The following is a 23317-nucleotide window of genomic DNA, read 5'->3' on the forward strand; positions in this document are numbered from 1 at the left end:
TGATAGGCCTCAGTCTTTCTTTATATTAATTCTAACTTTGCAGAACAAGCAATAATTATTTTATAAACAACAACAATTTTTTAAAAAGCTATAGCAGAGAGGGAATCTGGTGTGTGACCCTTGCTTGATATGGCATTCACTTATCTTTGTATCTAGATGGTCCACTCTTCCTAAGTAGAAAACTTCTTTTTTTTTCCTGTTCCTTATGTCTTTTACAGAGTACTCCTAATGGATAGTCTCTGCCTTTCAAGTAAGAATTAGTTTAATTGTATTGTAGAGAGGTAATAAGTTTTCCAACGCTAAAGAGGGGACAAGTCAGAATTATGGATTATTTTGAAAGTGACTTGAAGTTTTGAAGACACCTGTGTTTCTTGCTTTACTAGTAAAAGAATGAATAAGATTCCCATAATTATTGTTGATCCTTGAAAATGCAAAGCATGATTTTAATTATTTCTTTGCAATTTATGTTAGCTTTTCATCTAACAACCATTTAAGATAAAAACTTAAAGAGAGAAAGGTTTTATTTAAGCTCATAATTTTGGAGGTTTCAATTTGTAGACAGTTGGCTCCATTGTTTTGGGTCTGTGGTGGCACATCATTGTTGGAAACACATGGTAGAGCAACACTACTCACTCATGGCTGAAAGGAGAAAGAAAGCAACAGGAAGGGGTGAAGTTCCCACTTGATGTCATGCCCCCAGTGACCTAAAGATTTCCCACTAGGTCCCACCTCTTAAAGCTTTCACCTTTTCCCAAGAGCCTCAATCTGGGGAGCAAGATTTTAATGCATGTGTCTTTGAGGGACATTTAAGATTCATATTATAGCACTACCTTAAATTTTAAGTTTACTAAACCATCTGATCATTACTAATCTCAAATAGAGCCAATGGAATGAAATTATATTTTATTGTTGTCACTGTTTACTCATAAGAATTAACATTTCCCTTAAGTTAATGTAATTTCTTAGTAGAAGCCAGAGCTATAAATAATTGGCATATAGTTAATAATATATATTTTAAAGTGAATAACTTAATGGTGCTAGCAAAAGAAAAAATCAACAGATTTCCAATTCAAGTTGAAACCATATGCTTGTAAACATTTCCAAATAAATTTATATCTTAAATATAACAAATCTTCATTCAACAGCTATTTATTAAATTCTCACTAATCCAGCCAATGTGCTAAGTATTAGGAATATACCAATAAAAGTGGCTTCTGGCTTATCTGTAGATATATGATATACAGTATAGTCAAAGTACTATTGAACTTCCACAAGTCCTTGTTTTACTCCAAATAGTGTTTTATGACTTGGGAGAATCAAATTTTCCCCTTGTAAATCTAAACTCAAGTGAGCTCTCCGTGAACACAGTTATAAATGGAGAGTGCTGGAATTTCACTTCAAATGTCTTCCATATAGACTCTGGAGTGGACTTTATATAGCTCTTGACTTGTCTGTATTGATTTGGCTTGTTTTCTTATGTACACTTCTTCATTATTCCCTGTAGACCGCTGAACTGTCCATAGAAAAATTGTTCACTATTTTTTTTAAAAGAGAGCCACTTGATTTTCTGTTGAGAATCATTGTGTCACCTATTTTATCACTTAATAATACAGATTTTAGTGTTCATACAAAATAAGTTAAAAAAGCAGTTTCATATAATTTTTTCATTTGAGCACAATTATATTCACCCATGAGGCTCAACAGTCACCTTTTTTAAACTTATTTCCATAATATGGAAACATATTAACAGAAATAATCTTGAAAGTTATGTTGCCAATTTCAACTCTGTCTCCACATTTAAAGAATTAATGATAGCCATTAACTGAGTTTCAATCATTTTCTTAAAGCAACATAAAATAGCAGAGAATAGCAAAAATGTAATTGAATTGGGATCAGATAAGCCCAGTCCCAGCTTTTCATTGGTTAACTGTGAGACCTTTAAGTTTCTGTTTCCTTAGCAATCGAAAAAGGATAATAACCTTATGGGATTAAGAGAATTAAATTCGAGTTAAAGTGAAACAACTGTGGAAACCACAGAAAAGTACCACACTGTTAAGAACCTAATAATGTTGATTACTTCCTTTTCCATTTATTTGAGCCAAAACATTACCCAATATGCACAAAACACTCTATTTTAGGACAATTCTAGAATTCATATGCCCATTTGGACAACTTCAAGAACTGAATTTTCTTGGAGGATGCAGCTCATTGTTAATTCAGTTTCTCTTCTGTTTTTGAACTGAGCTATTCAAATATTGAAGACTCTAGATAATTCATGAATTTCCTGATGTTTCTTCTCCAAGAATAGTTATGCAAAATTAAAACAAAATTGAAACTGATTCAAAATTGAGAAACTCGTAGGAAGATATGACTTCATTTGTAACATAGAATCCTCTAGTTCTTTAAAATGTGATTGATTGACCTCCAAGTTATTTACCAGTTGGAAAAAATAGAGTCCTCTGTTGCTAGCTGTTTATTCACCTAACCAATTTCATGTAAACAGTGGCATCTATTTGAACAAATTGCCTGTTAACTTAATGACAGTAAATCACCTAAAGTTTTATACTTATTAATACTTTTAACCTTCACAATAACTCTACAAATGTAATTATTATCTCCGTTTTACAGATGAGGAACGAGAGTTCCAGATAAGTCTATAATTTTTCTAAGTTCATACAATTAGTAAGTAATGGAGGGCTGGAGCTATAACTCAGTGGCTGAGCACTTGCCTAGCATGCGTGAAGCACTAAGTTTGATCCTCAGCACTCAGCCTTCTGAGCCACTTGCATTACAGTCATGTGCCATTGCACCAGCAATAATTTATATTATTAATATAATTTTAGTCTTATGTATACAATTTAGTAGTGATTTATATATTTCCATAGATCATCTTCAAGTATGTGAATCAGTATATCATTTATGTGAATAATGGTCTACTAGGCTGTTAATTAAAAAGTTGTTTGTGTCATAGAAAATAGCATAATTAGGGTTAATTCAAGGTGCTCTCTTGGTGCTCTGTTTCTACTTTGCTGTGGACAAAATATTTCTGACCCTCAAAATTTATGTGTTGAAGCCTAATCTCTAATATGATGGAATTTGGCTGGGGGCCATCTGCAAAACCAGGGGACCCTCACCAGCCACCTGGTCTGCTGGCAATTTGATCTTAAACTTCTAGCTTCTGGAACTCTCAGGAGTAAATGATTGTTGTTTAGGCAGTAAATGATTGTTGTTTAGTTATTGCAGTCCAAACTGACTCTCATTTCTTCCTAATTCCAAAATAAATAAATCAGAAACATAATATCTCCTTGTTTCCAATTTAGAAACAATGCATCCCTTTATTTTTTGTTCCTATAACTTCTATTGCCTATACATTTTACCTGCCATTCCAAAGCAGAGAGATCTGTATGTTGGGTCTTACATAGATGAACTCAAAATAAAATAAATAACAAAAGCCTGGCTCTAGAATCAGGCATGCAGAAAAATATTTGTTGAGTGAATGAATGAATGATTAAATGGAGGAATGAGAAAATAATTATCAGGGGGAAAGTGCTCTTATACTCAAAAACTTTCTTCCTGTTTTTACAAATCTTTTTGTAGAGCAGTATAATATTTTGTTCTGTTGTTGTTCTTTTTAAATGTGCATGACAGTAGCATGTGTTTTGACATATTATACATACATGGAGTATAACTTTTTCTAATTAGGATAGTTTTCTGTACTTTGCAGAGCAATTCTTTTATTTTTTATGTTTTTTTCATTTTTAATTTATTTTTTATTATTAGTTGTTCAAAACATTACAAAGCTCTTGACATATCATATTTCATACATTTGATTCAAGCGGATTATGAATTCCCATTTTTACCCCGTATACATATTGCAGATTCACATCGGTCACACATCCACATTTTTACATACTGCCATACTAGTGTATGTTGTATTCTGCTGCCTTTCCTATCCTCTACTATCCCCCTTTGCAGAATTCTAACAAAAACAATGGTGCAGTAAAATTAGCCTTTGATATTATATTCTCTATTCCACTCTACACTGGATACAGTAGATGGGAATTCTGTTTTGTAGTTTAAAATGTAGGCATACAGAGAAGGGAAATGAAACTCTCCATAATTAAAGGCAAGTAAGCATATACTCCATGTTATGTGTGAATAAAAGGCTTTTTTATTTATAAGAAACATCTGAAGTCACTCCATTTCCTTTATGTTCCTAGGAAGAGAAGTATAAACTTTGGCATCTACACAGTAAGGTTAGATTCAGCCTACGAGTTAATGAACTACAGTTAAACTTGGGTAGAAATGTATTAGAATTTCCAAGTTTCTCTTAAAATTCACTCAATTATATTTCCTTTCCAGCTCATACCCATGCTTAAATTTAAGGAATTCCATGAAAAGTTGAATCAAACTATTTTCAATCTACAACTCTGAAGCAAAAATGACAATTCTTCACTATGTATTTCAAGTAAACTTGTCACATGATTTCAAAGTAACTTTGGCAGTCTGGACTGTGTTATTTGTATAAAAGATTCTGGTCATATATTTACGTCCAATATAAAATGGAAAAATTCACATGGTTTTATTCTAAGGCACTTAACAACAAACAACAACAAAATTGCCTATAATCTGAGTTTTCTGAATCATGACCCAGTTCCATCAGTAAATGAGTGGAGGAATACGAAGCTCAGTGTACTCTATGTGAAGAATTTCAATGTCCATTCCAGGCATAGAAACTTTATTTCCACAGAATTCCTAAACTCAGTCATCTAAGAACTAAGAAATAAGACTTTGAGAATCTAAGTTCTACATGTAAACATTTAGTTTAACCTTTATGATATTTGGATGACCTTGACATGTCAGCTGGCCTTTATGCCTGTTCTTCCTTCAAATGAAAAGATTTTGTGCTCTTCTTGAGAACCTGTATGAACAGGAAGTATGTGGCCTTAGTGACTTTTCAGATATATGAGTACATCATTTTGAGTGGTTATTTTAAGTATTATCAAGTGGTGAGGAACATAGGCTTTGGAATCAGCACACTTGGCCTGAGTCCTGGCTCTGTTGTATCTTATATCTGTGACCTTAGAAAATTTATTTACTTGTTTTAAGTCTCAGTTTCCTCCTCTATAAAACAGAGGCAGTGATCTCTAAATTGCATAGGTTATTGAAGGATAAGATGAAGTAATGTCTATAGGGCATTCAGCACAGCAGCTAGTCCATAATAACTATTCGTTAAATGGTAATTATTATTATTATTACTGATAAGTTAGTAATTCTTTGGCTATGTACCAGTTGAAAAAGACTAGTCACTGTTAATGGATGACTCATAAAGATCTGTTTCTCAGAGAGAAAAATATGTTTTTAAAGAAAAGAGAAAAAATAAAACTATAATTAAATACTTCTATAAAAATTCTAAAGTGGGGAAAAAGAGCTCTTTGGTTTTGGTAAACTTGACTGTTGCATTTTATAAAGCAATCTGTAAAAATGTCTTCATCTGTGAGTGGCAGATATCCAAAACACTCTACCAATGGTGAGCTATGAAGAAAATTGAGGTATATACTGACAACCTGTATTATTTTGTTTTTAATGATAAATGACAACATTTGATTGACTAACATTTTTAAGCCATATGCTAAAACAAATACCTGAACCCAACTGTGCAAACACTGATGGAGGGAACATTTTCTATCTCCACCTGTCCTTGGGTCTGAGTAACGGCTATGAAATTACTTATTGGTGTGTGTTTGTATCTTTTAATTGTTGTATGTGGTAAGAAAACAAATGACATGCTAAATGATCTAACTGCTAATATTTAACATTAGCAAATCTGTACCTTATTTTATTTACAGAAGCAGAGACAAGAATACACAAAGGACAGAACATGTACAGAATATGCCATTTTAAAACTGTAAATATGTTGATTGATTTTTGTACTGTATTTTCACCATGGTAACATTAAAAAAAATATCATAAAAACCTGTTCAGGCGAGTTTATGCCATTTAGTAGTTGCCAAAATCTGCTGCATTACATAAAACACCTCCCGACACACCTAAGACACTCAGAGGCATATTTACTTTAGCATTCAAATGTCTTTCCTTTGATTCTATCCATACATTTATGTAACAACCCAAGTACAAAATTTAGGAAGTCAAGATTTGTTCGAAAAGGTAAGTAGGAAGGAAGGAAGGCTGCCACAAAAGTTACATAATAGATATTACATTCTCTAACATGAAGACCATGCAGGAATACCTAAGAATATTAACAGTTTTCTGGCCAATGTGGGAAAAATATGGCTAGCTATGTGAAATTAGTGGAAATAACTATACCATTGAGTAAAATGTTATCAATAATAGCAAAAGTTTAGATCTGGTAGTGACAGAATCTTCCTGACACTTAAATGTTCTCTTAAGGAATAGAATAGAAACACTAATGAAGGAGATACTGGCCTGAGTATGGATTAATATATGTGTTATGTGATCACAGATAATGTGGAGAAGACACCAGAAAGCGAGTATGGCATTATTCCAGTGTTTTGTTTATGGGAACATGTTCCCATCAACCTATACTGAGCACAGTTAAGCAGAAAAAAAAAATATTGGTTAGGTTTCCATTTCTTCCTTACACATTTGTGCATAGGGAATTAGTGATTATCACTCAGTTCCATTTATGTTTTATGTTTAATATTTTGTGAAAGGTCTTCATATAGTTTTTAATGTTTCTTCAAATAATTTTTTAAAGTTGTAGAGAGAAAATGTTGATAAAAAGTTAAGCAAAAGGGAATCTGTCACTATAACATGTATTAGGTTCATAGAAATGTCACTAGGTTGGTGAATACCATGAAAACAGCCAATCTAACATTGTCCAGTGTTTTATTGGCTGATAAATAAAGATCTCCTGGTATTTGACATCCAATTAAAGTTGCTCGCAATTTTCTACTGAAAAGGAATATTGTAGACATACATGATTTACAAGTAGGAAAGAATGTTTAGAAATAATCATTTGTGATTTTTTTTGTCTTAAAATATCTTGTTTTTATCATTTGAAGTGATATTAAAATAACTTATTTGTAAGCTAACTGTAGAGAAGAGTATAAAATTTTGTGGTCAAGAGAAGCCAACTGTGGGCTGGGGATATAGCTCACTTAGTACAGTGCTTGCTTTGCAAGCATGAGGACCTGTGTTCAATCCCCAGCACCACCACAAAAGAAAGAGAGAGAAGCCAATTGGTTTTGAAAATGTGAGCTACAAAAAAACTCACAAAGTAATTAATGGTATGTAGATAATTTGGATTTGAAGCTTTCTGCTCAAAACAGAGTATCATGATAGCGATAAATGTTGTAATTAAAGAAAAGATGTAGGATCTGAGACATATTAAATGCATATTAAATTTCTATTTTAAGCCTAAATGGAATACCACATGACTGGAGTTATCTTCCAAATCCAAGCAAACCAAAAAATGGAAAAAAAAATTCATGACATTAGATAATAGTCAGTGGAATTAGTTATCTCTGAGGTACAGTAGATGAACAAGGTAAATTTAACAATTTACCTGGCTTACTTACTGCCTTGTGAGTTTTTCCCAGTCTGTAGCTGTCCCAAGCAGAGCCTGACAGACTCACAGAATTTAGGAGATAAGGTGAATGTCTGGGGAAACTCAGATGGTTCGAATTTTCAGGATTCTGTTCTGCAAAAAAAGAGAACTTCACAAAGACAGAACTCTAGAGATCAGCAGTTCAGCTGAGTACTAATGAGGCCATGTGTACAGAAACTTCCCAGGGTTGGGGAATGAGAAGGAGCAGTGCCAGTTGCTTCACAGGACCAGTGCATATTCACACCTGTTAGACTGAAAACCTCAGGATGTACACATAATTGGATAGATTACTCAGAAATGTCCTCTCAATCATGAGGAATATTAGCCTTAAACTGATCACTTTAGTCCTGCCTGATAGGTCTTAACCACAAGAATTGAAAAAAATCAAACAGCTTTCAAGTGCATTCCAGAAGAAAGCTCAAAAATGTTTCTAGGAAACAAATATTTAACACCCAAAGAAACAAAATCATAATGTATTTATATTCAATAAAAAATATACAATTACTGTAGCTGTGTTTAAAATGTTGAGACATGGATACTAAAAATGAGGCAAATTAGACTTTTATTAGATGACAATATAGGAGATAAAAAATACATTGGATGAGATTGACAGCAGATGAGAATAATCAAAGTAAAGATTGGTGAACTTCAACACAGCAATAAAAATTATCCATCTTAAAAATCAAGGAGCATAGGGCTGGGGATTTATCTCAGTTGGTAGAGTGCTTGCCTTGCATATGAAAAGTCCTGGGTTCAATTCCCAGCACCACAAACACACACACACAAAAAAAAAAAAAAAAAAAAAAAAAATCAAGGAGCAGAGAGAATCAAAATAAATCAATAGGACATCAGTGAGTTGTTAGAAAATTTTAATGATTTAATATGTGTGCAACTGAAGTTCCAAAAAGACAAGAAGTTAAAAGAGAGTTAACATAGAAAAAGTATTTGAAAAAACAATAATTTTTAAATTTTCAAATCTGTTTAAGCTGTAAAACCGCAGGTCCAAGAAGTTAGATGAAACCCAATGAAAAAGCAAGTTAAAAATCAAGACACGGGCTGGGATGGTGGCTCACTGGTAGAGTGCTCTCCTAGCGTGCATGAGGCACTGGATTCAATCCTAGGCACCAGATAAAAACAAACTAATGTATCCATCTAAAAAAACTAAAGATACATAAATATTTTTAAAAAATCAAGACACATTATGATAAAATTACTCAAATACAGTGGTAAAGAGAAAAATCTTAAAAGCAACAAAAATAAAAGCAAAAACGATTACATATAGAGGAAGAAAGATAAAAATCATAGCAGATTTCCTGTCAGAAATAATGCAAATGAGACACTGTGGCATCATGTTTAAGTACTGAAAGGAAAGAAAAAAGAAAAAGCTGTCAATCAATATATCTTTAAAATGAAGGTTGAAAAAAATGTTTTCAAATTTACAATTTAAAAGGAGTTATTACTGCAGACCTGCACAACAAGAAATGTTAAAAAAAAAAAAGTCAGGCAGAGGAAACATATATCAGATGGTAATGTGATTCTGCAGAAACAAACAAAAAATGAAGAGCATCAGAAAAAGATAAATAAAAGGGTAAATATGCAGGAAATTTTTTATTATCTAAATATATTTTAAAGATAATTAGCTCTGGATGATGACAGCAATACAGTGTGAGGTTTACAATATTTGTAAAAGTAAAAAGTCTGCCAACAATATCACACAGGTCAGAAGAAAAGCTATGAAGTGTGCTGTTGTCAGGTTCTTATACTATATGTGAAGTGGTGCATTATCAACCAGTGTCCCTTCTAAACAGGTAAGCAAACATTCTTAGTGCAGTTTTAGCAGGTCAAATAGCTAGCCCAGTCATGCAAGTTCAATTTAGCATCCAGAAATCAATTACAATACCACATTAACAAAATAGAGAAATATCTTTGATAATCTCAATAGAGAAATAGCATTTGACAAAATTCCATGTCCATTCCTAGTATAAATTCCCAGCAAAATTGGAATAGAATAGGAATTTTCTTAATCTGATCAAGGATATGTCAAAAAACATTTAACATATGTATATTAGTTTTCCAGAGCTACCAACACAAAATACCAAAGACTGAATAGCTTACATAGCAGAACTGTATTTCCTCACAATGCTGGAGGCTGGAGCCTTGAGTTCACAGGAGCAGTAGGTTGAATGCAGTATGAGATGTCTTCTTGTTTTTTGGATGATCATCATCATCCTGGGTCTTTACATCGTCTCTCATCTGTGCCTGCACATGACTATGCAGGTCCAAAACATCCTCCTCTTACAAGGACAGTTTATAAGACATTAAGATGGATTTTATCTAAGAAATGGGGGAATTGAGGTATATTGGTAAACCAATCTTCATATTAATAAACTCCTATTCTAAAAATTCAGGCAAGGAAAAGCTTATTTATGGTTAAAAGAAATAGTCCTGTATCATTACAAAATTGATATTTCAACTGTGCCTTGAAGGATGGACATGATTTGAATCTAGGAAGATGAGAGAGAAAGTCTAGATAAAAGGAGGAAGAACAAAGGCAAGATTTGGGACATGATGATGAAACACGTTTGGGAAATAGCAAAAAAAAAAAAATGCATTTGGAATAGAAAGTTTGGTGTACAAAAGGCAGATAGGCTTAGCAGGAGAAGGGATGAGGAGCAAATAGGACTGTGTTTCCTGGATGAGCAATCAGAGTAGATCATTCTCAACTCTACATTTCCTCATATTTTATTCCATACTCTGCTGTAACACATCATGCATGTGTCTGGCTTCAGCCTTTGGCACCCTACCATTAGAACAGACAACATTTTGCTTGTTATACATGTTCAGTGGCAAGGAGTCTCCTAGTTTTAAAAATGTGAAGTCTAAGAATCTATCATTGTAAAAACTAAATGGGTTTTGGATAAAATACTAGAAAGTCGCTTCAAGAATGAGTTATGGAGAGAAGAGTAACAGTGTTCCTAGTAAAGTAGGGGAGGGGCCAACATATCTTAAGGAGTACAAAGAATTTAGGTCTTTTTAAATTTTTTTTAAATTTTTAATTTGTTATATGACAGCAGAATGCATTACAATTCATATTACACATATAGAGCACAATTTTTCATATCTCTGGTTATACACAAAGTAGTCACACCATTTGTGTCTGCATACATGTACTTAGGGTAGTAATGTCCATCTCATTCCACTGTCTTTCCTACCCCCATGCTCCCTTCCTTCCCCTCCTTCCCCTTTGCCTTATTTCGAGTTCATCTAAATTCTCCCATGCGTCCCACCCCCAACCCCATTATGAATCAGCATCCTTCAATCAGAGAAAACATTTGGCAATTGGTTTTTTGGGATTGGCTTACTTCACTTAGCATGATATTCTCCAACTCCATCCATTTACCTGAAAATTCCATGATTTTATTCTCTTTTAATGCTGTATAATATTCCATTGTGTATATATACCACAGTTTCTTTATCCGTTCACCTACTGAGCAACACCTAGGTTGGATCCAATATCTAGCTATTGTGAATTGTGCTGTTATAAACATTAATATGGCTGTGTCCTTGTAGTATGCTGTTTTTAAGTCCTTTGGGTATAGTGGGATAGCTGGTTCAAATGGTGGTTCCATTGCCAGATTTCCAAGGAATCTCCATACTGTTTTCCATATTGGCTACACCAATTTGCAGTCCCACCAGCAATGTATGAGTGTGCCTTTTTCCCCACATCCTCAACAACAATTATTGTTGTTTGTATTCTTGATAGCTGTCATTCTGACTGGAACGAGATGAAATCTTAGAGTACTTTTGATTTGCATTTCTCTAATTACTAAAGATGTTAAATATTTTTTTCATATATTGTTGAATGATTGTATATCATCTTCTGAGAAGTGTCAGTTCAGTTCGTTGGCCCATTTATTGATTGGGTTATTTGGTTTTTTGGTGTTAATGATTTTGGGTTCTTTATGTATCCTAGAGATTAGTGCTCTATCTGATGTGCGTATGGTAAAAATTTGCTCCCAAAATGTAGGCTCTCTACTCACCTCCTTGATTGTTTCTTTTGCTGAGAAGAAGCTTTTTAGTTTGAATCCATCCCATTTATTGATTCTTGATTTTAATTCTTACACTGTAGAAGTCTTATTAAGGAAGTTGGGGCCTAATCCAACATGTTGGAGATTTGGGCCTACTTTTTTTCCTAATAGGTGCAGTGTCTCTCATTTAATTCCTAGGTCCTTGATCCACTTCGAGTTGAGTTTTGTGCATGGTGAGAGTTAGGAGTTTAATTTCATTTGTTGCACATGGATTTCCAGTTTTCCCAACACCATTTGTTGAAGAGGCTATCTTTTCTCCAATGTATGTTTTTAGAACCTTTGTCTAATATAAGATAACTGTATTTATGTGGGTTTGTCTCTGTGTCCTCTATTCTGTACCATTGGCCTACAAGTCTATTATGGTGTGAATACTATGCTGTTTTTGTTACTAGTACTCTGTAGTATAGTTTAAGGTCTGGTATAGTGATGCCACCTGCTTCACTCTTCTTGCTAAGGATTGCATTAGCAATTCTTCTGAGTCTCTTATTTTTCTAGATGAATTTCATGACTGCTTTTTCTATTTCTTTGAGAAATGTCTTGGGGATTTTAATTGGAATTGCATGAAATCTGTGTAGTGCTTCTGGTAGTATGGTCATTTTGACAATATTAATTCTGCCTATCTAAGAACAAGGTAGATCCAACTTCTAAGGTCTTCTTCAATTTGTTTCTTTAGCGTTCTGTAGTTTTTGTTGTAGAGGTCTTTCACCCCTTTTGTTAATTCCCAAGATTTTTTGTTCTTGTTTTTGTTTTTTGAGGCTATTGAAAATGGAGTGGTTTTCCTTGTTTCCCTTTCAGAGGATTGATCACTGATATACAGACATGCCTTTGATGTATGGGTGTTGATTCTATATCCCATTACTTTGCTGAATTCATTTACTAGTTGTAGAAGTTTTCTGGTAGAATTTTTGGGTTCTTCCAGGTATAGAATCATATCATTGGCAAATAGTTCTAATTTGAGTTCTTCTTTTTCTATCCATATCCCTTTAATTTCTTTCATCTGTCTAATTGCTATGGCCAATGTTTCAAGAACTGTGTTAATAGAAGTGTTCCCATTTTTAGAGGGACTATTTTCAATTTTTCTCCATTTAGAATATGTTGGCCTGGGGCTTAGCATAGATAGCTTTTAATATATGTTAATATATGTTCCTGTTATCCCTAGTTTTCCTAGTGTTTTGAACATGAATTGGTGCTGTATTTTGTTGAATATATTTTCTTCATCTATTGAAATGATTGTATGATTCTTATCTTTAAGTCTGTTGATGTGATGGATTACATTTATTAATTTTTGTATTTTTAACCAAACTTGCATCCCTGGGATGAACCCCACTTGACCATGGGACAGTATCTTTTTGATGTTTTTGTATTCTATTTGCCAGAATTTCATTGAAAATTTTTGCATCTATTTTCATTAGAGATATTGGTCTGAAGTTTTCTTTCTTTGATGTGTCTTTGTTTGGTTTTGGAATCAGAGTGATATTGGCCTCATACAATAAGTTTGGAAGTGCTCCCTCTTTTTCCATTTCACAAAATAATTTGAAGTGGTATTAGTTCTTCTTTAAAGGTCTTGTAGTACTTAGCTGTGTATCCATCCGGTCCTCGGCTTTTCTTGGTTGATAGGCTTCTGATGGTGTCTTCTGTTTTATTGCTTGTTATTGATCTGTTTAAATTGTGTATGTCATCCTGATTCAATTTGGGCAAATCATATGACTCTAGAAATTTGTCTGTGACTTCAATATTTTGTATTTCATTGGAGTACAAAATTTCAAAAGAATTTCTAATTATCTTCTGTATTTCTGTAGTGTCTGTTGTGATATTTCCTTTTCTGTCCCGTATGTTATTAATTTCTCCCTCCTTCTCTTTGTTAGCATTGCTAAGAGTTTGTCAGTTTTATGTATTTTTTTCAAAGAACCAACTTTGTTTTCATATCTTAAGGAGTACAAAGAATTGAATTGTTTGTTTTTTGGTTTTGATAATGGGGGTTGAACCCAGGGATGCTTAACCACTGGGTCACATCCTTAGCGCCCCCCCACTCCCTGCCTTTTCTCTCTCTCTCTCTCTCTCTCTCTCTCTCTCTCTCTCTCTCTCTCTCTTTTGTTTTGTATCTTATTTATAGACAGGTTCTTCCTGAGTTGCTTACTGCCTCTCTAAGTTACTGAGGCTGGCTTTGAACTCTCAATCCTTCTGACTCAGTCTCCCAGCTGCTGTTGTTGTACAGTCATGCACCAACATGAGCTGCTGAGATTTTAAGTTTTTTTGAAAAATCAATATTCATTATATTACTGTTTAGATGCAAGCAGAGACAAATATATCTATTCTGTTTTCTCTGTTGACCGGCACAGCAGGCCTCTAATTGACAAGAAGAAGCAGAGGATTTTTAAGTCCCTTAAAAAAGAGATTATACATATACTGTTTTTTTTTCCAGGGGAATTATTCTCATTCTTTTCCTTTGGTTAAAATGTGTATATGTTATGTGTAATTAAAGACAGCATTGTACATTCTATTGACATTTATTCTATATTGCCAATGTGAATCTATGATAAGCTTTGGATTAACAAGGATTGAGAAAGAGTGAACTAGAATTTCAGCACTTGGAGATGGGACTCTTCTTGAGTTAGCTTTGTAGGCAGCAGCATGGTGTTCTAGAAAGAACACTAGTCTTACAATTCAGAACACCAAAATTTGAACTCCAAAAGTCTCTAAAACTTTCTTTAATAACTTTTAAAGATGTCAATTACAGTTATCAGACCAACTTTAATAATTTATTAAATTGGGATAAAAACATTAATGACATTATATCATTATATATGAATTACACATATATTCACACACAGTCCTTCCCCCCACACACACACACACACATGAGAGGGTATGCAGCAGCATCCACCCAACTAGTACACAGTAGTTTTCTGCAGTAATACTCTTCATCTTGCCTGGCATAGTGCTGTATAAACAGCAGGTGCTCAAAACACTTTCTGAATGAATCAATATATAAAGAATATATGAATGAGAACTTTTAAAAAATTCCTTTTTCTCCATTATTGTGTTAAACATGATGCTGTCAGAATTACCTTCTACCTTGTCATCACAATGTGTCTGAATAAAAGAACAATGTTAAAAATCCATCTATTCTTAGCTTATGTCATCTTAAAGATATGTGAGCTTAATATGCTGGGAGATTTTGTTTTTGATAATGGGGGTTGAAACCAGGGATGCTTTATTTCATGATTTCATTTCAGTTTTAATTTAAATTAAATTAGTTTGGGGTAGACTTGGCACATGTAATACGTGATTCTCCAAGAATTCTTACTTCAGAGGATTCAAGATGGCAGACTAGAGGAAGGCTGCATTCCTAGTTGCTCCTTCACTTGAGATTCAAGCAGCAGGAGTACTGCTTCTCTGCCAGGTGGGTCAAAGAGAGATATCACTAAAACTCAATACTGGGCAGTCAAGAGTATCTTAGAGACTCAGAAATTTGGGTACATTAAACAAAGAAGAAAGACTACATTGGAGCCAAGGCAATTGCTGCAGCAGCGGAAGCAGTAGTAGTGATGATGGGAACAGATAGTAATACAGTGGACAGATTTAATATGAAAAAACCTGCAGAAAGCAACCTGCCTTTAGCTAATCCAGAAGCCGCATGTACACTGGTGCTTAAACAGTGTTCAGTGTTTCCGAACTGGCAATGAAAAGCTAAGGCAGGAAGACATCTTGAGGTAGCCATACTGTATCAATTGCTCTGGGAGCTGGGAAATCTGAAAAAATACAGCTGCACTGTTCTGGAAATCACCTTCCATGTAGCCAGGGTGTACGTAGCAGAATGTGAGCAAAACAGGCAAAGAGAATGTTTTACCCAGGGGATTCAAGTCCTCAGTTCCCCCTTTATAAAAATCTGGTGGCTTATGTGAGCAGCTGAAGTGCGTCAGGAATCTGGACAGGCAGGTGTGAATACACTCAGGGAATAAGCCCAGAAAGCCTGAAAAGGCTGTGTTTATGGGCAGCAGAGGAGGTGAAGAATTGGCTCCCCCACCTGACAAGCAGAATCCTTGGGAGGCTCCCAAGATCCAGACTCCCAGCAGATATCAGCAACTGCCAGGCCATAGGAATATGTTGATCTAATCTCTCCAGAGTAGAAGCCACCCCAGTAAAGCCCCTGAGGCCTGATTAGACCTAAGCCCCACCTGCTGGAACTCCACTCATAAAACCCTGCAGCAGTCCCACCCTAGTAGTGCATGGATCTGGTCTGTGCAGACAAGCTCTCCAACTGACAGTACTTCCCATCCCATACTACATTATACTGGGGAGAAGAGAAGCTGAGATTTATTTGAACCAGCTTCAGTCTTAGGCTACTTTAACTGGCAACTCAGTGAGAAACACAAAGAGAGACAGGGATTTGTGATGCCTGGCCCTTGCTCTTGCTGTCAGAACATTGCCTAAGAAGAAATGGAAAGAAAGACAGTCAGGCAAAGTCAGTGTCCATCTATTCCCATTGACTATTTTGACCACTGCAGTAGAAATGATTCCTTAATTTTTTTTAATAATAATCTTTCTAATTTTCTCTTTCTTTCTTTCTTTCTTTCTTTCTTTCTTTCGTTTTGCTGTGCTGATTGGTTCATGACCATATATATATATATATACATATGTGTTTCTTTTTTCCTCATTTTTAGCATTTTTAAAATATATGAGATACAGGCTAATGGAATGGATAAATTATTCAGGGAAATAATAACATAAAAGTGTCCAAACCTTCAGACTGAGATGGACATCCAGAACTCCAAGCAGAGAAGATCGAAAAAGAACCTCTCCGTAAGACATTTTAATTAAAATGCCTAACATACAGAACAAGGATAAAATTTTAAAAGCCTCAACATAAAAACATCAAGTCACATTTAGAGCCAACCCAATCAGAATCACTTTTGATTTCTCAACATAAACTCTACAAGCCAGGATGGTTTGGGAACAATGTATTCCAGGTCCTAAAAGAAAATAACTGTCAACCTAGACAGTTGTATTCATAAAAACTATCCTTCAAAATCAAAGAAAACTAGAAACCTTTCAAGATAAGCAGAAACTAAAAGAATTCATGACTACTAAACCAGCACACATAACTTAAAATACTACACACAGAAGAAATTTTAAAAAATAAACCTCAAAGCTCACACAAGAAAAAAATCTCATTTGAAGAGTAACTAAGCAAATTAGAAACAGGGCCAAATTAAATATGATAAATAAATCAAAATGGCAGGAGTCAATAAGCATCTCTCTCTAATAATGTTGAATGGAAATGGTCTTAACTCTCCAATTAAAAGACATAGATTGGAAGAATGTATTAAAAAAAAAAAAACAAGATACAACTATATGCTGCTTGCATGAAATGCACTTTTCAGACAGCCACAAGCTGAAAGTGAAAGGATAGAAGTTGACGTACCATGTGAATAGAACCTCCCCCCCCAAAAGCAGAAGTAGCTACTTTCATATCTGACAGATTTCACACCAAAATTAATCTACAGAGACAAAGAAGGTCAGTTCATATTGGTAAAGGAACAATCCAACAAGAAGAAATAATAATAATAATAAATAATTAGCCCCAAATGTGGGTGCAACTAATTTCATAAAAGAGGTGCTACTCAAATTGAAGCCCTAATACTACTGGGTGATGTGAACACAACTCTCTACCATTAATAGTATGTATTACACATGTTCCAAATTCAGGGCTAAATAAATAGAAGGTTGAATCAGTAATGTGAATTTTAAAAATAATTCTGTAATTGTGGAGTACAAAAGAACTTTATACTTTATCTTTTCAAATTTCTAGCTACTACTGATGAAGGAATTAGGCCAGGAAGAGGCAAGTAACTAGTTCAGGTCTTCAAATAAACAGTTCTCAAGCACACCTGTGATCCAGCAACTTGGGAGGCTCAGGCAGGAGGATCACAAGCTCAAGGGCAGCCTGGGCCTGGCCAACTTAGTGAGACCCTGTCTGAGAATTAAAAAAAAAACATAGAAAGGACCAAGGATGTAGTTCAGTGGTAAAGTGTGCCTGAATTCAATCTTCAATACAAAAATAATTTTTTTCTCAAAAAGGAAAAGTTACTTTAGCAATTTTATGAGATCCATTATCCATTTTTTTTTAAAAAAAATTATTTTAGTTGTAAATGGACACAATATCTTTTTATATATTTATTTCTATGTGGTGCTGAGGATCGAACCCAGTGCCCCACACGTGCAAGGCAAGCACTCTACCTCTGGGCCCACAGCCACAGCCCATCCATTTATTATTAAGTAATGTTGGAACTTATGCAATTATTGCCTAAGGAAGGTGAGTAAGGTGAGTCTTTCACTGTGAAATGGAGGTTGTATCGGCATGGAAGGCCTCACTGCAATCCTGACAAATTGACCCGTGTGATAACTGCCCTAAGAACAACTTTGGGCAGAAGTTTTCGAAGAGAGTTGACACACTCTTTGGACAAGAGAATTTGGGAGGGGCACATCACTTGAAAACTAAAATAATGCCTTGTCACAATGTTATGATTTATTTTTGAGCACTTTATTCACTTTTAGAAGGAAATTCAAAGAATATTAAGGCTTCTCCTTTGAAGAAAGCAAGCATTTTTGAGATATAATTTAGCTAGTTTCCTTCGTATATACAATCACCCCTTTGGGGGAACTAATCATTTATTCTGATAATAATTATTGACCACTTTATAGTCTAGGCACAATAGTAGCCTCTAAAAGTATAAGGTTAAAAACTTGAACTGACAAAGGGAGATTAGTGGAGGAAAGGAACAAGGACTGGGAGGGGAAAGGGAGGGAGGAAGTGCTAGAGAGTGATATTGCCCAAATTATATTGTTATAGTCTGTGCATGTATCAATACATAACAACAAATCTCGTCATTATGTACAACTATAATGCACTAATAAAAATGATGTAGAAGAAGAAATTCTTGAATCCTGGGGGAATTTATTGATGGAGACATTATTGTGTTAATATTATTGGTCCAAATTTTCCTTTGCCAGCTACATTTTTCATTAGAAAATGTATATGGTTCTTGTGTTTGGAATAAAAACAAAGTGATAGATAGAAATCATGAAAAGTATTGTACTTCATTTGTTAATTTATTCAGAAAGTATTTCTTAAGCACCTACCAGGTACCAGACACTGAGCTAGGCGCTTGGGATACATCAGTAAGTAAACATCCCACTTTTGCACAGATTACATTCTAGTGGGTGAGACTAACAGATACAACAATGAAAAATATTAAATAAGTAAATTACAGAGCTTGATAGAAGGTGATGAGTAGTGTTTGGAAAAATAAGAGTCAGAAGACTTTCATGTGGAAAGCAGATAAAAACAAAAGGTGTAATTTTAAATAATATAGTCAAGAGATGCTTCATTGTGAAGGTGATTTCCAAAAAAAGTCTTAAATGTAGTTTTAATAAAAATCCAAGGATTAAGGTAATCATAGAATTTGATTTCTAAACTCACTTGACATCTGTTTTGTTAAATATATTATGTAACATGTGATGGTAAAATCAAAGTAAAAAATACAGCTTCGGGTTCTTTTCTTTTCAATCAGCTTTGATTTAAACCAGGAAGGGTGTTGTCACTCTGTTTCCTATTCTCTAATTAGATAAAACAAAATTATTTCATAGGATTTTGGTTTTATCAATGGTAAGAATGAGGTTTGCTTTGAGAATTTCCTCTTATGAGCACATAGCAACATGTAGCATAATTTCATATCCTTTATTTTTTCTTAGAAATATAAAAATCCATTTATATATTTCCATTTTTAGAAAGACTTAGATGAATTTGGGCAACAATTCAACTGATTTTTTTTCCTTTGAATCATAAATATGAGAAAGCAGTTTTTTTTTCCTTTTTTAACATTCTTCATCAAGTTTAGTATGACTTAAAAATAGAAGTATCTGTTTCTTCCAGATTGTGTTCCTGGTATCTGCATATGTAAGTCCCCAACTCACTGAGGACAGCTGTTCAGCCATGGCTGCCATCACACATTACCTGTATCTTTGCCAATTTAGCTGGATGCTCATTCAGGTTGGTACCTCAGTCCACTCCCTACTCCCTTCTACCTCGCCAATAAATCTGGAAAAAGTGGTCTTAGTATGACATTCTTTATACTGAAGTGGAAGTAATTCGATATAGTCATCACTGCTTTTACAGAATATGTTTTTAAAAAAAGGTCCCTAGAAACTGTCCAACATGGTGACTTTATAAAATGAGAGAAATCTAGTAGGATTTGAAACAAGAGACTGGTAAAAGATGAGGCTTCCAATACAGTTCATGTAAGGCACGGTGTGAAATTTTAATTTTTTTTCTGGGGGGAAGTAATAGAATTCTATTAAGCAAGGAAGTGATGTGATACAATTTGGATTTTATAGGTATGTCCCTGTCTGTAATGGATGTCCCTGTTTGTTTTTTGTAGACAGGAAAGAATGGATGGTGGTAGTGAGCCAATTACATAGCATTGGCTGTAACCAAGAGAGAGAAAAAAAAAAGTAGTGTTTACTAGGGAGAGAGCAGTATAAATAAAGACAAATAACTAGTTTGGATATTTAAAAAAATAATGTATTGCTTTAGGATTGTAGAGGTTGGTTATAAGGAATGCAAAAGGTAAAAACTGGAGTGTTTCCCAAGTTTCTGGCATGCATATGTGGCCTAAAACTATGATCACTGGAGAAGGAGAGATAGATGGCAAGTTTAGTTTGGGACAGCTAAGTGTGAAGTCCCTGTGAGACCCCTAATAGGATCTTTGGCAGGGGGAGATCTTTGAGGCCTCTATGGTGTACTATAGAAATGCACTAGAAAATAATTGACTTTGAGTTGGAAAATGGAGCCATTGCTCAGGAAGGGATCACCTGGGGAAACTATATAGAATGTGGCCAAAATATACCCCCACAAAGCCTCCTGAGGAACTTATTAATGTTTGGGGAGAGATCTAAACACTCCTTTTCTGACTGAGTTTGCAAGTTCTGTTATTCTATACTGGTTTGTTTGACAAAGAATTGGACCATGAATAGTTACTAATGTTGCTAATTAAATGTCTCATCTATAATGCTGCCTTTGATAATGTTTTTTGCACAATGGAGTTGTTAAATCATTTTGTGATAGAAATGGTCTCATGTGTTTCTCTCTGTGCATGTGAACTGTTTTATGTACACAGAAACATGTAGGCTCTTTTTTATGCTTTTTGTCATTATCATTGAATAAGAAAGATGATGGATTTGATTGTATAGCAATATTGAATTAATAATAAAAGCAGAAAGAAAGTGAAGTGGTATTATTATGAAAGAAAACCATCCAGGCTCCGGATGGGGTATTTTCCCAGGTATGGTGAGATAATGGTGGAGGCTGAAGGAGAAAAGAGCTGAACTGTTTAGTTAAGAGAACTAATTAGAACAAGTGTTGCTTAGATCTGGGTTTGAATTCATTACCACTGTCCATGTAAGCTTAATCAAATTAATAACTCCCTGCAAGGTTTGCTTCTAAATTTGCATATGGAGATAATAATTTCTAACTCATAGAATAAGTGTTTTACAGCTCTTTGAGCAGCTTTAATCATGGAAAATTTGTAGTGTTCTCTAACACACCCTCAAAAAATAAGAAATAACAGTAAATCTAAATCATATAACATATAGTGTAAATATGAAATTAGAATAAATCTCCTAGATTTTTTCGTCTCAGAATTCTTTAGGTTTTAACTAAGCAAAACTTTAGTATGTGCCTAGTAGTTCTAATAAGTGCCCACATATCTTCTGGAATGGAATTCCCAGGGTGTGCTGAAAGTCTTTGTCCATGTCCCTGACCTATTCAGAGTTTTTGATTAATGACTTGCATGAAAACACAGGAAACCACTTATCAGATTTACAAATGACACAGAGTTGAAAGGATAGTTAAAACAACAAGCTGCCTGCATTAAGACTATGGCAGAACAAACAGAGAGAAACAGTACTGATAGATGGAACACTGGAGAGGAAAAGATGTTATCTGATGAAATTTAATGTAAACAACTCAAGATTTTAATTTAACATAAAATCAGTAGTAATCAGATATGTGACCAGGACACCTCACAGACTTAGGCCCTTGGATAACAGTATGGAGGCAGCTGTGGCAACATTTTAACCTACAGTGTCCAGTCTACTTGGCACACAGTAGCCACTCTCATGTCATGTTTCAGCAAGATGGTCTGCCATCCAGTGAGGGACTCTTCTTTATTTCTTTCTTTCCTATAAGAAACTTCCAGGCAGCTAGAGATAGTTAATGGGGAAAGAATTGGGGGAGGGGTCTATAAACAGCAGAAGGTTTACTACTGGACAAAAAAAGGTGGACTAGGTAACTATACTTGGCAGAAACAGAACAAATGGGTCAAAATTAGGGAAACAATTTCAGTGGAGTAGAAGAAGGGGATTGATGGGGAGGAAGGAGGGATAGCATAAAGGAAAAACAGGAGAAGGAATCTAACCTAACTTTCCTGTGTGCATGTATGAATATACAGTGAATCTCACCATCATGTACATCCACAAGATACTAATTAAAAAAAAAAATAACTGTCAGTAAATAGCAGAAAGATCAGTAGAGGGAAGGGAATGAGGGATGAGGAGAGAAAAGAAAGGGGATATATTAAGGACTGAATTAGAGCAAATTATATGCCATGCATTTATAATTACTTCACAGTGAATCTTAATGTTATATATAACTAATATGAACCAATAAAAAATGAAAAAATGGGGAAACAAATTTTGATTCATCTTTAGCACTTTCATAGCCAATATAACTGTCAAAAGTTAGAGAGACTAGAAGTAGAGTGAATCCAGTCACTAAAATATATATGTTCAGAGAGATTACCAACTTTTTCACATGTTTTAGATGCATTTCCTGCTTTAAGGGAGTTTTAAACAAGACAGTATAAAAACTTTCACCCAATTTAATGGCAGTTGGTATCTTCTTTATCTTTTCCTCTTAAATTCGATTGTGGCTGATGTACATTCAGTACATTAATTAGATTTCTGTATGGTTTATGGTTTATGGTGTAGGAAATCTATTTGAAGTGCCAGTGAAGTTTAATGTATTTCAGATGGTGCACCACATTTTTCATGGTTTGTGGTGTGGCCACAAGGGAAAATTCAATAACTTCTGTATTCTAGGCAGGTTACTTTTAATAAGTTATTTTGTGGTCAGAGGTTGTCACTTTACCAACCTATATTTTCCCATTTATAAAATGCTGTGTGCTAAAATCTTTCCTGGTTTCTTCTTTTCTTTCCTTTCTCCATCCTTTCCTTCCCTTCCTTTCCCCTCCCTCCCTAACTCCTTTGCTTCTCTCTCTCTCTCTCTCTCTCTCTCTCTCTCTCTCTCTCTCTCTCTCTCTCTCTCCATGTGTGTGTCTCTGTCTCTCTTACTCTCTTTCTCTCTTTCTGTCCCAAGAATTGAACCCAGGGATGTTAAACCCCTGAGCCACATCCCCAGCCTTTTATATGTTTTGCTTTTGAGATAGGACCTTGCTGAGTTGCTGAGGCTGGCTTAGAAATTGGCCATCCTCCTGCCTGAGCCTCCCAAGCCACTGGGATTACAGGCGTGCACTATCATGCCCAACTTGGAATCCATTTTTAAAACATCATATAGGAG

The 23317-nt window shown here is 34.7% G+C and overlaps 1 protein-coding gene across 1 annotated transcript in view; it reads left to right on the plus strand.

The window, feature by feature from the left end:
- Positions 1–23317, plus strand: part of Adgrv1 (adhesion G protein-coupled receptor V1) — a 509007-nt gene that overhangs the window by 306634 nt on the left and 179056 nt on the right. Inside the window, exon 84 of the mRNA XM_077795043.1 lies at positions 19616–19732. Coding sequence (XP_077651169.1) covers positions 19616–19732 — 117 coding nt within the window. The remainder of the gene's footprint in view (positions 1–19615; positions 19733–23317) is intronic.

Source organism: Urocitellus parryii, chromosome 1, assembly GCF_045843805.1.
Source record: "Urocitellus parryii isolate mUroPar1 chromosome 1, mUroPar1.hap1, whole genome shotgun sequence".
Classification (NCBI taxonomy): Eukaryota; Metazoa; Chordata; class Mammalia; order Rodentia; family Sciuridae; genus Urocitellus; species Urocitellus parryii.